General features: G+C 36.4%; 2 protein-coding genes across 2 annotated transcripts; both read left to right on the plus strand.

The window, feature by feature from the left end:
- The first annotated feature begins 70 nt into the window (after positions 1 to 70).
- LOC110103867 lies at positions 71 to 2,366 on the plus strand. Its single transcript, XM_028694938.1, has 4 exons — positions 71 to 365; positions 453 to 1,801; positions 1,897 to 2,018; positions 2,336 to 2,366. Exons 2-4 carry the CDS (start codon positions 848 to 850, stop codon positions 2,364 to 2,366), a joined length of 1,107 nt encoding a protein of 368 aa, XP_028550771.1. The 5' UTR covers positions 71 to 365; positions 453 to 847.
- A 1,436-nt stretch (positions 2,367 to 3,802) lies between these two features.
- LOC110103884 (probable glycosyltransferase At3g07620) lies at positions 3,803 to 11,271 on the plus strand. The gene is made up of 5 exons (XM_020832755.2): positions 3,803 to 4,100; positions 4,273 to 5,435; positions 5,539 to 5,660; positions 7,253 to 7,601; positions 10,575 to 11,271. The coding sequence occupies exons 2-5, from the start codon at positions 4,578 to 4,580 to the stop codon at positions 11,241 to 11,243; spliced, it is 1,998 nt and encodes a 665-aa protein (XP_020688414.1). The 5' UTR covers positions 3,803 to 4,100; positions 4,273 to 4,577; the 3' UTR covers positions 11,244 to 11,271.
- The last annotated feature ends 3,297 nt before the right edge of the window (positions 11,272 to 14,568 follow it).

Here is a 14,568-nt window from a genome sequence, read left to right on the forward strand (position 1 = left end):
TAGAAGTTAGCTCACATAAAATTGCATAAATCGATATTTATTGGATTTACTAATCCTACTAGCAGCCAAACACCCCCTTCATTTGTTTTTCGTCTGCCAGAAAGAAGCTGCTGGTTTCATCTCTGTTATAACTCCAACTTCTTCACGGGAGTACTGATCAGTAGATCTCGAGGTCATGTTGGTGAAACAATGAGTAAAGATGAAACCTGCTGGTTTCAAAAGCCGTACTTCGCTTCTGCTGCTATTTGGTCCAGCGCCAATGCTTGTTCCTCTGCTTTAACTGCGTTCTTCCTTAAAAATTGTATCTTTGGTGTTGGATTTACTTTTTCGAATGACGGAAGGCAGAACTAAAGAACGCGAGTCGGGTGAGTGGAATCCTAAGTTTTCGTCTTGTGGCATTTCACTTTGAAGCTCTTAAGCCCTTTGTTCTAATCCTCTTGTAATGGGCAAAGGGCGACCTTTCTATAATAATCCTTTTGGAAAGAATTAGAAAGAAGGCGTTTATTTGCTCTTCTGCTTCCTCTTTGCTCACAAAGTAACGACGACGACTGGAGCTTGCTCGTTGCGAAGGTAGCCATCTTTCTTCCTTTCGCGCGCTTCTTCGGCCAAATCCCGTAAATCCGCCGGGATTTAGGGCAAAAAGAGGGAAACGGAGGATTTAACTCGCTGTGAATTTTACAGTTCCCTAAATCTAAATCCTGTTTGGCAGGATTTAGCATAAATACTGCTCAAATCCTGCATAAATCCTGTATCCAAACAGCCCTAGCATTGACGCATGGTTCGTATGTTTCTGGAAATTTTCGGGGGTGAAAGGTTCTGACTTTGAGCTGCTTTACTGTTGCATGAAATGGATGATCATGTTATCCCAATTCCAATGCCAGGCCGGTTTCGGAGTAGGAGAATGTTGTTCATGATAGGGATTATTGCTTCACTTATTCTAGTTTTTCATACTTTTACACTACCTTATAGGAGTGTTTCATTGCCTGTGCTTCCTAGCCTCAAGAAAGAAGAGATTTTTTCAGGTGAAGCAACTTCTCTAGAGAGTAAAAGGCTGAATTTGTTTTCACTTTTAAGTGATACACAGAACTCTACTTATCCAAAAGTAATTCTCAAGGAGCTAGAGTCAACTGAGATTAATGATGCCAGTGGAAGAACAGCATTTGATTTCAGAGATGAATTAACGGACGTCGTATCAGAAAAAGTTCTGTTAGCTAATGTTACTGACCATATGGAGGATATAGATCTCGATAGCGAAATCTCATTGGATTTCAAGGAGAGACCACAACTTAAGGATTTTGAGGACCAAATTTCTTGGTCTGTCACAGAGGACGAGATTGTTGACCAAAATGATATTGCTTCTACTGAGGTGGCAAAAAAAGCAGGCAATGATTTTGCCTTTAAATCTCAGAACAATACAGATCTTTTTTCTGAGAGGAACAGAGCATTTCATGAAGAAGTAATTGTTCCACTAAAAGCTGTTCCTTCTAGTAATAATGGGTTCATGAAGGAAGCCTTAGCAGAGAATTCAAGTAGTCATGTTGCAATGCTTTCAGAATTAGTTATCTCATCATTAGGAGGAAATGAAGCAGACTGTAATTCAACAGAATGTCAAATGAAGGGAACAGGCCTTACAAACAAAACACAATTGGCAATTTCTAGTATTTCTTCTTCTTCTTCTTCAGCTTTTGATTCTAAGAATGCTAATATTCACATAACAAAAATGAGGCCAGGTAAGCTGCCGGTATCAGTTTCAGAAATGAAACAGCTAATGCTAGCATACCGTTCTTCTAATCATCAAAAGGTATGTTTATATGAAAAATTACACTGGCATCCTATGCTGGCCTTCTTTCTTATTTCCTTCTCCTGGAAGTATAATTTGCGTTTATGATAGAGCAGTGGCATTCAAAACGTGATAAGCAGCTTATAGCTGCTAAGGCACTGCTACAAAACACTCCTGTCGTGAAAAATGATGAGGAACTTTTTGAACCTGCTTTCTGGAACATTTCCTGGTTTAAAAGGTAAGGCCTTCTTGCTTATTGTTTTTTATTTCTTTGTTCGTTGTATTCTTCAACCCTACTGTGTCGCAGATATTGTTTGTTTATGCAACTGAAATCATTTTTCTTATTCCTGAACTTCAGTAACTTTTTTCCATGTATTTTTCTTGACGCTTGTTAGAGATATCTTCTTGGTGCTCTTCTAAGAGGCGATAAACACAGTAAAATGTCATGATAAACATGAAAATCCTTGCTCATGATTTAAACTTTATGATTGTTGTTCTTTTTGTTGATTTTCACCAATGATGTCTTTTTTTTTTTCTTTTCTGTACTTGTTTCAGTTTTGCTACATTACCAATTAGATTGCTATAAACAAATATGATAGGAAATACTTGAATATTTCAAGTGAACCCTAATAAAGATAGAGAAAAATAGCAAACGATTCCCACAAAATCTGATGGAAAACTCTCCAAATAGTAATTTTATTGCAAAAGGGAGAACTAATGAAAACAATGAAAGCAAAGATACAATTAATACTCAATTCAAGAGGAGGATCGTTCTCTCTCAATCCCTAGACAAAGCCAGGGTCCAACACACCATGAAGAAACTCCAAGAGAACACAATATCTGTGGGCTCCGAAAAATTCCATTTTGTGTGGTGTGATCCCGGCCTCTCTGCGCCATCGGTCTATTTTTTTTTTTTTAAGTGTTTATGTGACAATGACAGCAGAGAGTTTTAACGAGATTAAGTTCCGGGGGAATTTTCAGAAGGCAGATTGAGTTTTAGATAAGACACTACCCAGAGATTTCGCCCTCATTTAATGAGGACTTTTTTATTTTAGTTCTGGTTTCCTATAGGCGCAAGCCCCTATAGTTAATTACCCCTCCTGATAACAGGAGAGAACTTTCGATAACAACTCTGCTCTCTTGGAAGAGATTAGTAGGGTGTTATAAATTGACCTGATTCGTCAACCTGATTTGAACTCGACTTAAAAAAATTGGATTCGGTTGACCCATTTAATAAACTGGACGGGTTTAAATTGACTTACAAACCTGTTTTTTATCCTAAAATATCCTGTTTAACATTTTAAAAAAATATTTTATATGTGATTTTAATCATATTATTTTTTTTATTAAATATTATAAATTTTACAGCTAATAAGTTTTAATTTTTTTTAATCAAAACACGTTAAACTGGTCCGATTCTTGAAATTACCCTTTTTGTTTTTGAAAAAAAATAAGTCTTGAAAATTCAATATGATTGGAAATCAATTCATTGCTCTAACTACCAATCGTTTACTTTCAATCGGTTAAATATGCTAGCAAATATCCCTAACATTCCAAACCTAAGGGCGACTCTAAATGTTCATTGGCTTAACTTCATGAAAAATTATTCTGTGTGGACACCGGACGTCATATAGAATCGAATCAGAGCATGCCACATCACCTTTTTGTTGTGTATCGTGGTTGTGTACCACGTGATGTGACACGCCCTGATTTGCCTTCGAACAGTTCATGTTCTCACATTATAATCTCTCTAACTATATATACATTCTTGCCCTCTTAATCTATCTCAAACCTAAGCTCTGCTTTAAATGAACCAAGCAACCCCTTTAAATCTTTACACCTCATAAGCCAAAACCAAAATCAAAATAAATTTATTGTATTGCAAAATAAATAATCAATTAATTCATAAAAAAATTAATTCAATTTTAACACCTATCGTACTAAATAAAATTTAAAAGTTAGCTCACATAAAATTTCATAAATCGAGATTTATTGGATTTACTAATCCTACAAGCAGCCAAACACCCCCTTCATTTATTTTTCGTCTGCCAGAAAGAGGCTACTGGTTTCATCGCTGTTATATCTCCATCAACTGTTTCATGGGAGTTCTAATCAGTAGATCTCGAGGTCATGTTGGTGAAGGAATGAGTAAAGATGAAACCTGCTGGTTTCAAAAGCCCTACTTCGCTGCTGCTACTCTTTGTTCCAGCGCCAATGCTTGTTCGTCTGATTTAACTGCGTTCTTCCTTAAAAATTGAATCTTTGGTGTTGGATTTACTTGTTCGAATGACGGAAGGCAGAACTGAAGAACGCGACTCAGGTTAGTGGAATCCTAGGTTTTCGTCTTGTGGCATTTCACTTTGAAGCTCTTAAGCCCTTTGTTCTAGTCCTCTTGTAATGGACAAAAGGGCGACCTTTCTGTAATAATCCTTTTTGAAATGATTAAAAAGAAGACGTTTATTTGCTCCTTTTCTTCCTCTTTGCTCGCAAAGTAACGACGACGACGGGAGCTTGTTCGTTGCGAAGGTAGCCATCTTTCTTCCTTTTGCGCGCTTCTTCGGCCAAATCCCGTAAATCCGCCGGGATATACGGCAAAAAGAGGGAAACGGAGGATTTAACTCGCTGTGAGATTTTACAGTTCCCTAAATCCAGTTTGGCAGGATTTAGCAGAATTACTGCTCAAATCCTGCATAAATCCTGTATCCAAACAGCCCCTAACTTGACGCATGGTGTGCTGCTTCTGGAAATTTTCGGGGGTGAAAGGTTCTGACTTTGAGCTGCTTTACTGTTGCATGAAATGGATGATCTTGTTATCCCAATTCAAATGCCAGGCCGGTTTCGGAGTAGGAGACTGTTGTTCATGATAGGGATTATTGCTTCACTTATTCTAGTTTTTCATACTTTTACACTACCTTATAGGAGTGTTTCATTGCCTGTGCTTCCTAGCCTCAAGAAAGAAGAGATTTTGTCAGGTGAAGCAACTTCTCTAGAGCGAAAAAGGCTGAATTTGTTTTCACTTTTAAGTGATACACAGAACTCTACCTATCCAAAAGTAATTCTCAAGGAGCTAGAGTCAACTGAGATTAATGATGCCAGTGGAAGAACAGCATTTGATTTCAGAGATGAACCAATGGATGTGGTATCAAAAAAAGAAGTTCTATTAGCTAATGTTACTGGCCATATGGAGGATATAGATCTCGATAGCGAAATCTCATTGGATTTTAAGGAGAGACCACAACTTAAGGATTCTGAGGATCAAATTTCTTGGTCTATCACAGATGACGAGATTGTTGACCAAAAGGATTTTGCTTCTACTGAGGTGGCAAAAGAAGCTGGCAATGATTTTGCGTTTAAATCTCAGAACAATACAGATCTTTTTTCTGAGAGGAACAGAGCATTACATGAAGAAGTTATTGTTCCACTAAAAGCTGTTGGAGGAAATGAAGCAGATTCTAATTCAACAGAATGTCAAATGAAGGGAACAGGCCTTACAAACAAAACACAATTGCCAAGTTCTAGTATTTCATCTTCTTCAGCTTTTGGTTCTAAGAATGCTAATATTCACATAACAAAAACGAGGCCAGGTAAGCTGCCGGTATCAGTTTCAGAAATGAAACAACAAATGCTAGCTTACCATTCTTCTAATCATCAAAAGGTATGTCTATAATTCTATATGAAAAATTACACTGGCATCCTATGCTGGCCTTCTTTCTTATTTCCTTCTCCTGGAAGTATAATTTGCGTTTATGATAGAGCAGTGGCATTCAAAACGTGATAAGCAGCTTTTAGCTGCTAAGGCACTGCTACACAACACTCCTGTCGTGAAAAATGATGAGGAACTTTTTGAACCTGCTTTCTGGAACATTTCCAGGTTTAAAAGGTAAGGCCTTCTTGCTTATTGCTTTTTATTTCTTTGTTCGCTGTATTCTTCAACCCTATTGTGTTGCAGATATTTTTTGTTGATGCAACTTAAATCATTTTTCTTATTCCTGGACTTCAGGGACTTCAGTAACTTTTGTCCATGTATTTTTCTTGACGCTTGTTAGATATCTTGTTCTTGCTCTTCTAAGAGGTGATAAATACAGTAAAATGTCATGATAAACATGAAAATCCTTGCTCCTTATGATTTAAACTTTATGATTGTTGTTCTTTTCATTGATTTTCACCAATGATGTTTTTTTTTTAATCTTTTATGTACTTGTTTCAGTTTTGCTACATTACCAATTAGATTTCTATAAGCGAATACCAATGCTGCTAAGTTCATGGTTATTCCTCATAGTTACAATAGAGCAAAGTTATAGAGGTATAAACTACTTCGGATGTAGTGATTATAGTACATAGTGACCATCAAATCTTGGAGAGTGAGTGCCACTGCCTGCCCGGGTAATTGTCATGTTTCTTGAGATAAAATAGAATTGCGAGTGTGGGACGAAAAAGCCACTGGTATAAGTAGAGAAAGATATATAACGAGAGTCAATATGCTTGCTTCTCGAGGACAAGTGTTTGTCAATTGTTATTATTCTAGAGTTGTGTCAATTTGAATAACTATGGACATATAAAATAGGATGTATGTGCATGTGTAGGAGTTGATTAATTCCTTATCCTGAAGTCTTTTTGATCTTTCATAATGGTCTTCTTATTTTTCAAATTAATATGTTGTAATGTCTACACTTATAGGCTTGTGGCACTGTAAATCTGGAAATGCAAAATTGGTGGTCCTTGCAAATTATTCATTTGGTATGAGAAATTATTTCCTTACCCTGAAGTCTTTTGGACCCTTCATAATTGTCTTCTTATTTATTAAATTAATATGTTGTAATAGGCTTGTGGCAATAAAAATTTGAAAATGCCAAATTAATGGTCCTTGTAAATTATTCATTTGGTATGGCAAATCATGTCAAGAGTATACATGAGTAATATTAATATTGACTTCCTAAATATTTTGTAGATTAGAATACTTCATTCTCTTGTCAACTATAGGCAATGTTCAAGTGCTAGTTGGTGTTCGCAACATTGGCTAGTTATTAGATTGTGATGCATCGCTCCTTGTTGTACTTTTAACTAAGAATATTAACAATTCTATCTCAAGCCAATATATTGTTGGCTCAAGATCATATTGAGGTTTCGTTTGGGACGGCTTTTTTACCGCTTCTTAAAGCAGCTTTTTAGTACAAAAAATAAAATTTTCTACTAAAAAGTTGTTTAAGAAGCAATAAGAAAGCCGTCCCAAACAAAGCCTGAATAAGAAATCTATAGGACATTTGAGATACTATTGTACTTTGTGGACATTCCTACTTGTAAGATTTTGATGCTAGATACTTGTCCTGGGTGGTAATAAATGAAATGATTTCATTACTTTTCTTTCCATAAGAATGCAATATAGTCTGTAATTATATTCTATTCACTTTACATTGCTTTTCTATTGTCCATTTAACTTTCATTTGTTCATGGCACCATATTTCTTTGCTGCAGAAGCTATGAATTGATGGAACGGACGCTAAAAATCTATGTATACAAGGAAGGAAACAAGCCTGTATTTCATCAGCCACTTTTGAGAGGAATATATGCTTCTGAAGGGTGGCTCATGAAGCTATTGCAGTCAGACAAACATTTTGTTGTTAGAGATCACAAAAAGGCTCACCTATTCTATATGCCCTTTAGTTCTCGCTTGCTACAACTTGCGTTATATGACCGCACTTCTCACAGCCACAGAAACTTAGCTCAGCATCTGAAGAATTATGTAGAGTTAATTGCAGCAAAGTATCCATATTGGAACAGAACCGGTGGAGCAGATCATTTTGCTGCTGCTTGCCATGACTGGGTAAGTTCTCACCCCTTATTTATAATCTCTCAATTTTATTCCTTGATTGGATTTTTTGCACTTAGAGGAGGTAGCATGTCTAGCCTAAATTCCTGAAATCTTTTCTGAGATTAAACTCTGGTTGCATGAAAATTGTTTGTTTGAAAGCATAATTTTTCCTTAAAGATCTGAAATTCCGTAAGAGATCTTTCAAAATTCAGTCGTGTTATCAAGAATAACAATATTTTCATGTAATGTTCTCTGAAAGCATTAGATTTGCACTTTTATTCTAGAATCAAAGTCGGAGCTATCACAAGAAGCGGGCAGAGGTAAATATATCAGAATTGTTGCATCCTAGAGTATTCGCGATAGTAGAGAAAAATAAAGTTTAACATCTTAACGTTGTACGAAGATCCAACACGCATACAGATAAGAGAGAGGGTGTAGCATTTATGAGACACCAAGATTTTTATGTGAAAAACCTCTGAAAAAGGGGAAAAACCATGGGGTCTAACCCAATTTGAATGAATCCACTATTATTTGCAGTCGATTACAAATGAGGCCCTTCTTTAGAGGAAAGGCCTTGGCATGATGTACATTATATGAAGTACATGGTGGGAATACAAAGAGTCACTGTTGACATGTTCATTTGGTCAGAAGGACCATAGTTGATGGGTGACGTAAGTCGGAAGGATCGTAGTCGGCAGGCAACGAAAGTCGGTAGGACCGTTGTCTGACGACGGAGGTCTGAAGGAAGGTGTCAGGTAGAAATCTGGCAACGAGCAGAAACGTCGGGTAGAAGTCCGACGTCAGTGAGCAGCCAGGGAGAACTCTGGCGTTAGATGATATTCGGGCAAAACTCCAGAGTCATTTGGAGATCGGACAGAATTCTAGCATCACTTGAAAGTCGGGCGGAACTCCGGTGTCACTTGAAAGTTGGGCGGAACTCCGGCAGTGGTCGAGGAGGAGTTTCTTTCCTCATCTTCTTCTATTCTCCTCTTCTTCCTTCTTGCTTGGGTCCCCTCTTAAGAGAAATGAGGGGCTATTTATAATTTTCTGAGTGGCATGACTCATAAATAGGGGGGGATCAAGGGCAAATGTGGAGTGGTTTGGATGGACAGCCGATATTTAATCCCTTGATCGTGGATCGTTCGCTACATATTTGAAGGTCTTAATGATATCAAAATTCGGCAATCTTGGGCTCATTGGATTCGTCTCATCGAGCCGTTCTATTCGACTATAAGCATGTCATGTTTTGAAACTGTTTGGTAATCTAAATTGTGGTTTGAACCTTCTGAATGTGCTTTGGGCCTTTGATTTGAACCATTTTGGGCTCAGATTGAATTGACTTTGGTGTCGTTGGGTTTGTATTTCCGAGACGATCTGTTCGACTGTAAGTTTGCTGAAATCGGAGTTCAGATGATCCCATATTTAATTTTTGAAGTTTCCAACTTGATTTTTCCCTCGAGATTCATGTCCGATCAATATAATTTTTTTGATGACTATCAAGATTAATCCTTTTGAAATTTTTGTTTCCTGTTATTATTTATCACCTTGCAATAAACATACTAAAAGCTATGATGCACGGACACGGACACGGCGACACGGACACGACACGGACACGGGACACGGTTTTTTTTTTAAATATAGGACACGGGTACGGCGCGGACACGGCAATACATTTTTTTATATAGTGTATATATATTAATATAATATCATATTAGAAATGACAAACATAATAAATGAATGACATGATAACTTGTCTAGCTTATAGTATACAATATTTAATACAAAATATCTAGTACAACCACAAAAATATAAGCAAATAATAACTTACTACAACAGCAAGCATTCAAGCTTCAACTATTAGGATTAGCTTTAGAGGTTTGTTTTTTGTCTTCAATATCATCATTATTGAATATCACTACTTTCAACTCTGGTTCAACAAGAGATTTGTAATTGTGCAAAAAGAGAGAAGATAAAAATACCTTCACTGCCAAAGAGAAATGAAAATGAAAATATTCGATGAATGGGTATTAAATGCAGACGTTGATTTGGTGTTATGGATATGAAATAAGAAATTTAGTTTAAATCTCGTCAAATATAAGAAATTATATTTTTAAAAATTATAAAATATTTAAGATACGGGACACGCGTGTCTAATTTGTTTTTAATATTTTTTTAATCGGACACGTTTTCATCGTCTCCGACACGTGTCGGACGAGTGTCGTGTCGGACACTGCACGCCTCTTTGAGGAGAAGTGTCGGTGCATCATAGACTAAAAGTTTGCTCTTTATCCAGGTCAGTTTTCATGCATAGAGCAAATCTGAGAAAAGTTATTGAATCTTGCATCAAAAAGCCTCTTAGCAGAGTCGCTGTTAACTATACTTCCTGGATCTTTTTCCAGTATTGCATGTTTCTGTTCGGTTGTTTTGCTTTAGAACATGATAAACATTTAATCAAAGAACTATGCTGTTGAATATTAGTTTAAGAGAATTCATTACCTGGTAATCACTTTATCATTTCCATTCAAAAGCATGTACATATTATTCTTAAATAAAAGCTTAAACCTTGTCTTCTTGTTATGATTGATGAAACTTCCTACACCTAGATTTTTGAGATTGCTAAGAAATTCAATACCTTCAAGCTTGATCTCCTAACAAGTCCCAATTTTCACTTGGTGGAGGGTTAAGATTTTGACTTTAGATTGAAGATCACGCGAAAAGTGGAACCATTTTTGGCTCAATTTGAGCTAAAGTCCAAATCAATGAGGTGTCTGACATGCTATAAGTCCAGCTTAGATTGAACTGAGATCATGCCAAGCTCGGATCGAAACTAGCCACCTTAAAATAAGATCAAAATTAATTTTTGTACGTAAAAATTCGTGTATGCTTATGTGCATCTTTCTGTGTACCTATTTTGTAAGCATTTTTAAGCATTTATATATGCATCTATAAATTCACGCCTCTGATTAGTTGTGCTTCATCTGCCAGGCACCTCATATAACAGCACAAGCCATGGGAGCTTCAATCCGGGCCCTCTGCAATGCTGATCTCAGAAGAGGTTTCCAGTTGGGAAAAGATGTTTCTCTTCCTGAAATCTACGTCCGTTCGGCACGAAATCCTCTCAAAGATCTCGGTGGAAATTCTGCAGACAATAGATCAACTCTAGCCTTCTATGCAGGAAATCTGCATGGTCGACTCCGTCCTATCCTTCTGCAGCACTGGGAGAACAAAGACCCAGACATGAAAATCTTAGGCCCCATGGCTCCTGGTGTGGAGAGCAAAATGATCTATATCCAGCACATGAAGAATAGCAAGTATTGTATCTGCCCAAGGGGCTATGAAGTTAACAGTCCAAGAGTTGTTGAATCCATCTACTATGAATGTGTTCCTGTCATAATATCTGACAACTACGTTCCACCTTTCTTTGAAGTGTTGAATTGGGAAGCTTTCTCTGTTATAATTCCGGAGGCGGATGTGCCGAGACTGAAAGATTTACTGGTTTCAATCCCGGAAGAGAGATTCAGGCTGTTGCAGCTGGGAGTAAGAAAAGTTCAAAAACACTTTCTCTGGCACAGCAAGCCTTTGAAGTATGATTTGTTTCACATGATCCTTCACTCAATATGGTACAATAGATTGCATCAGCTAGGAATTGGATGAGAGGGTAAGCGAAAGAACTGGTAACCATGAACTTGGAGGTTGTGAAGTCAGGAAAGTGGTAACTTCTGAATATGAGCTTGTAAGCAACTGTATGATATAACGGTTCTGGTTTAAAGAAGTTGAATTATGAACAATCTGTGGTTTTTGTAGGCATCTGCTGTCTGATTTGATATTAATTCATGTAGCTACGTCAGTTTGATGTTTATGTTTATAGAGTGATGCTAAGGCTTTATTTGGGATGACTTTCTTACTGCTTCTTAAAGTAGTTTTGTAGTAAAAAATTAAAATTTTTATACTAAAAAGTTACTTTAAGAAGCAGCAAGAAAGTCATCCCAAATAAAATCCAAGTCTTAGATCCAAATATTGTGAATGATATTGTTCATTGGAACACTTGTTTTGTAGCTGTTCAATTTCCTATTTTGAGAGAATGGAGCTGCTTCTACTCTACTCCTTTTCATAAATGGCATGTTTTGAAAGTTGCAGTATAGTAAGATGTTGCTCTTTGTGAATACAGAAAGTTAATGCTTTTGCTGTTTAAAATAATTTCGATAAAATGTGTTTATTTTTTATGAGAATTCTTCGTTCAAATGTTGGCTGAAATTTGATTTCTTTAGTTTTGCGATCTTTAATTGCAGTGCATTAATGTCAACCAATTTCACCTTAACCCACACAAGAAATGGCAGATACAGTCAACAGTTAGGCAAATATGCTGCTCTCAACGGCCACCTCCACCACCACCAGACACACGTAAAATTTTGTCAGTGAATTTAATCTACTAAGGGCATCTCCAACGGAGAATTTCATTTTTCACGACAAAATACAACAAAACTCCAAAATGCTGTGGTGCTGCTCCAATTGAACTCCATTTTAAGTGCTTCTGTGAAGGTAACGATCCTTCTCTCTTTCGCGCGTTTATCCGGTTGAGAGAGCAAAATAGCGTAGGTGAACAGTGTAACGCTAATATTGGCGTTGCACTGTTCATCCGCAAGTAAATGGCGGAAGATTTGACGTTCGGCTGGAGCGACCGAACGACGCCATACGCATGTTTGACGTTCGGTTGGAGATGCTCTAAGCAGATTTTTTTATGTATTTAAAAGTTTACAATGAAGAATTGAGAGTTGAGCACCTTGAGGTGGATTTACCCAAACCAAGCAACATAAAGTGATGCCATGCCTAGCCAGGGATTAAATTAAATTGTGATAGTTATGGATAAATGTCATTGGTGATGAGAAATTGCATGAAGAAAATTAACCCCAATAAAAGGGCATCCATTAGGACTTAGAAACTAGAGAAGGGTAGGTAATAGCTTAGGCTTCGTTTGGGCGGCTTTCTTGCTGCTTCTTAAAGCAGTTTTTTAGTACAAAAATTAAAATTTTTATGCTAAAAAGTTGTTTTAAGAAGCAATAAAAAAACCGTCCCAAACTAAGCCTTAATATTGGATCAAAAAAGTTCAACGTCAGGAATAAGATTTTATCTAGCTTTTTACGATACCAACAAGCTTTTTATATAACTTCAGTTGAATTAGAGTTCTCTTTGATTTGATGTTAAGAACTTTATTAGCCAACCAAGAAGTCTTAAAGTTTCTTTCATGAAAGATATGAGCTAGTCTAAATTAAAACTTCAAATGTCAAAGCTTAATTTTAGAATAAAGATTTTGATACTCCTAGCTAATAGATAAATTAGTATTCTGAGTAAGCAGGTACTGCTCATCCACCTAACAAAAATAGCTTGATTGATCCAGTTAGTGCCCTAGTTAGAAGACCTTACTCATTGGGGTAATCAATTTGAGCCATTAGTCTAGGCAATCAAGTCAGAGATTATTGTTCACGTGTAGCCATTGGTTCTTGTATTCTTTTTAACCTATAAATATATTTTTGGAAGGCTTTTTTTAGATTCATGCCATTTTTACTATTCGCAAAGATTAATAGTATATCAGAGCTCTCTTCTCCTTATTCACCCATCTTTTATTTTTCTCGTTCTACCATTCTAGCTAGTCTTTTGAGTAGGGTCAAGGTGTCGCCCATGGACAAATTTCGTTAGACAGGCCCAAGGGCCAGCTAAACCGGTCCAGGATGGACCGGTTCATGTACACAGAAGGGGTACGAGAGAGAGAGAGAGAGGCGGCTGATGGGATGGGGTACACGCACTAATTAAAATTTAAATTAGGGGTTGTTTAGAGATTAAGTATATATCTTTTGCTTTAATTAGTCTCTTCTTGTTAGGATTAGGATTATCTTGGATTTGAAATCTGAATTTGAGATCTTGGCATGGATTTTGGGCTGTAGACTTTGGCTAGAGATTTGGAGAGCTGAATCTTCCTCTCAAATTAAAAATTCATTGTATTGGATTGTTCTTTTCTTTCTATTAGTGAATTTCAAGTGTTCTTCTTCATTATTTTTCTTCTAGATTCTGAGAACTGTGCACGTTACTTGCTGAATTTCTCTGAAAGTCAGCTAGTTTTCCTCTGTTTTTAGTTCTCAAATTTGAAAAAGTTTTACTGGCTATTCTCTATCAAATTTGTGTTCTAATAAAAATGCTTTTTGAACGTCAAATTGAACCTATTTAGATGATAGTTTTATTTAATGTTATCCTCATGAAAATCAAATGATCAATGAGAGATTTAAGATGTAACCAAAGATAAGTGTATATATCAACCACTCTATATGGCCATAACGTGTAAACATAAAAACTTTGTTACTATGACAAATCTATCAATTTTGAAATCAACATAGTCAAGGGGCACCCAAAGAATGATAGCCTATTTTTCAACGAGTGACCCTAGCAACAAAGAGGCTAAGAAACAACAAAAACATCAAGCCTTTATCCCACTACGTAGGGTCGGCTATATGAATACTTTTTCTCCATTGTGTCCTATTAAAGGTCAAATTCTCGTTTAAATCTAATAAAGAAAGGTCATTCCTAATATTTTCTAACCAAGTCTTTTTAGGTCTGCCTCTAACTTTCTTAACATAAGTCAAATCTAATACCTCTACTCTCCTAACCGGGTCATTGGAAGGCCGCCGTTTTGTGTGACCAAACCATCTAAGATGACTCTCTCTAAACTTATTTTCTACTGGAGCTACTCCAACCTTTTCACGTATATGCTCATTTTCAGGGGTGGAACCAGCTTCAATTTTGAGGGGGGCAAATACAATATACAAATAATTAAATATTACAAATAATATATATAAAAGTTATTTAAAAAAATTAAGTAAGAAAAATAAAAAAAGTGTAATTAAATAGTCTTGAAAAACACAAAAGAAAATATTAAAACTAAATTTGAAGAAATATATAGACATTTTAGGACAAAAAAAATTTTTGGGGG

This window comes from Dendrobium catenatum, unplaced genomic scaffold (genome assembly GCF_001605985.2).
Source record: "Dendrobium catenatum unplaced genomic scaffold, ASM160598v2 fragScaff_scaffold_54, whole genome shotgun sequence".
Lineage (NCBI taxonomy): Eukaryota > Viridiplantae > Streptophyta > Magnoliopsida > Asparagales > Orchidaceae > Dendrobium > Dendrobium catenatum.

What these genes read in the sequence shown, in the direction of transcription:
- LOC110103867 (XM_028694938.1), top strand. Translation starts at nt 848, where the DNA reads ATGGATGATCATGTTATCCCAATTCCAATGCCAGGCCGGTTTCGGAGT. An exon ending in GTTCTTCTAATCATCAAAAG is followed by an intron (nt 1,802 to 1,896) that starts GTATGTTTATAT and finishes ATGATAGAGCAG; the next exon opens with TGGCATTCAAAACGTGATAA. An exon ending in AACATTTCCTGGTTTAAAAG is followed by an intron (nt 2,019 to 2,335) that starts GTAAGGCCTTCT and finishes TACTTGTTTCAG; the next exon opens with TTTTGCTACATTACCAATTA.
- LOC110103884 (XM_020832755.2), top strand. Translation starts at nt 4,578, where the DNA reads ATGGATGATCTTGTTATCCCAATTCAAATGCCAGGCCGGTTTCGGAGT. An exon ending in ATTCTTCTAATCATCAAAAG is followed by an intron (nt 5,436 to 5,538) that starts GTATGTCTATAA and finishes ATGATAGAGCAG; the next exon opens with TGGCATTCAAAACGTGATAA. An exon ending in AACATTTCCAGGTTTAAAAG is followed by an intron (nt 5,661 to 7,252) that starts GTAAGGCCTTCT and finishes TCTTTGCTGCAG; the next exon opens with AAGCTATGAATTGATGGAAC.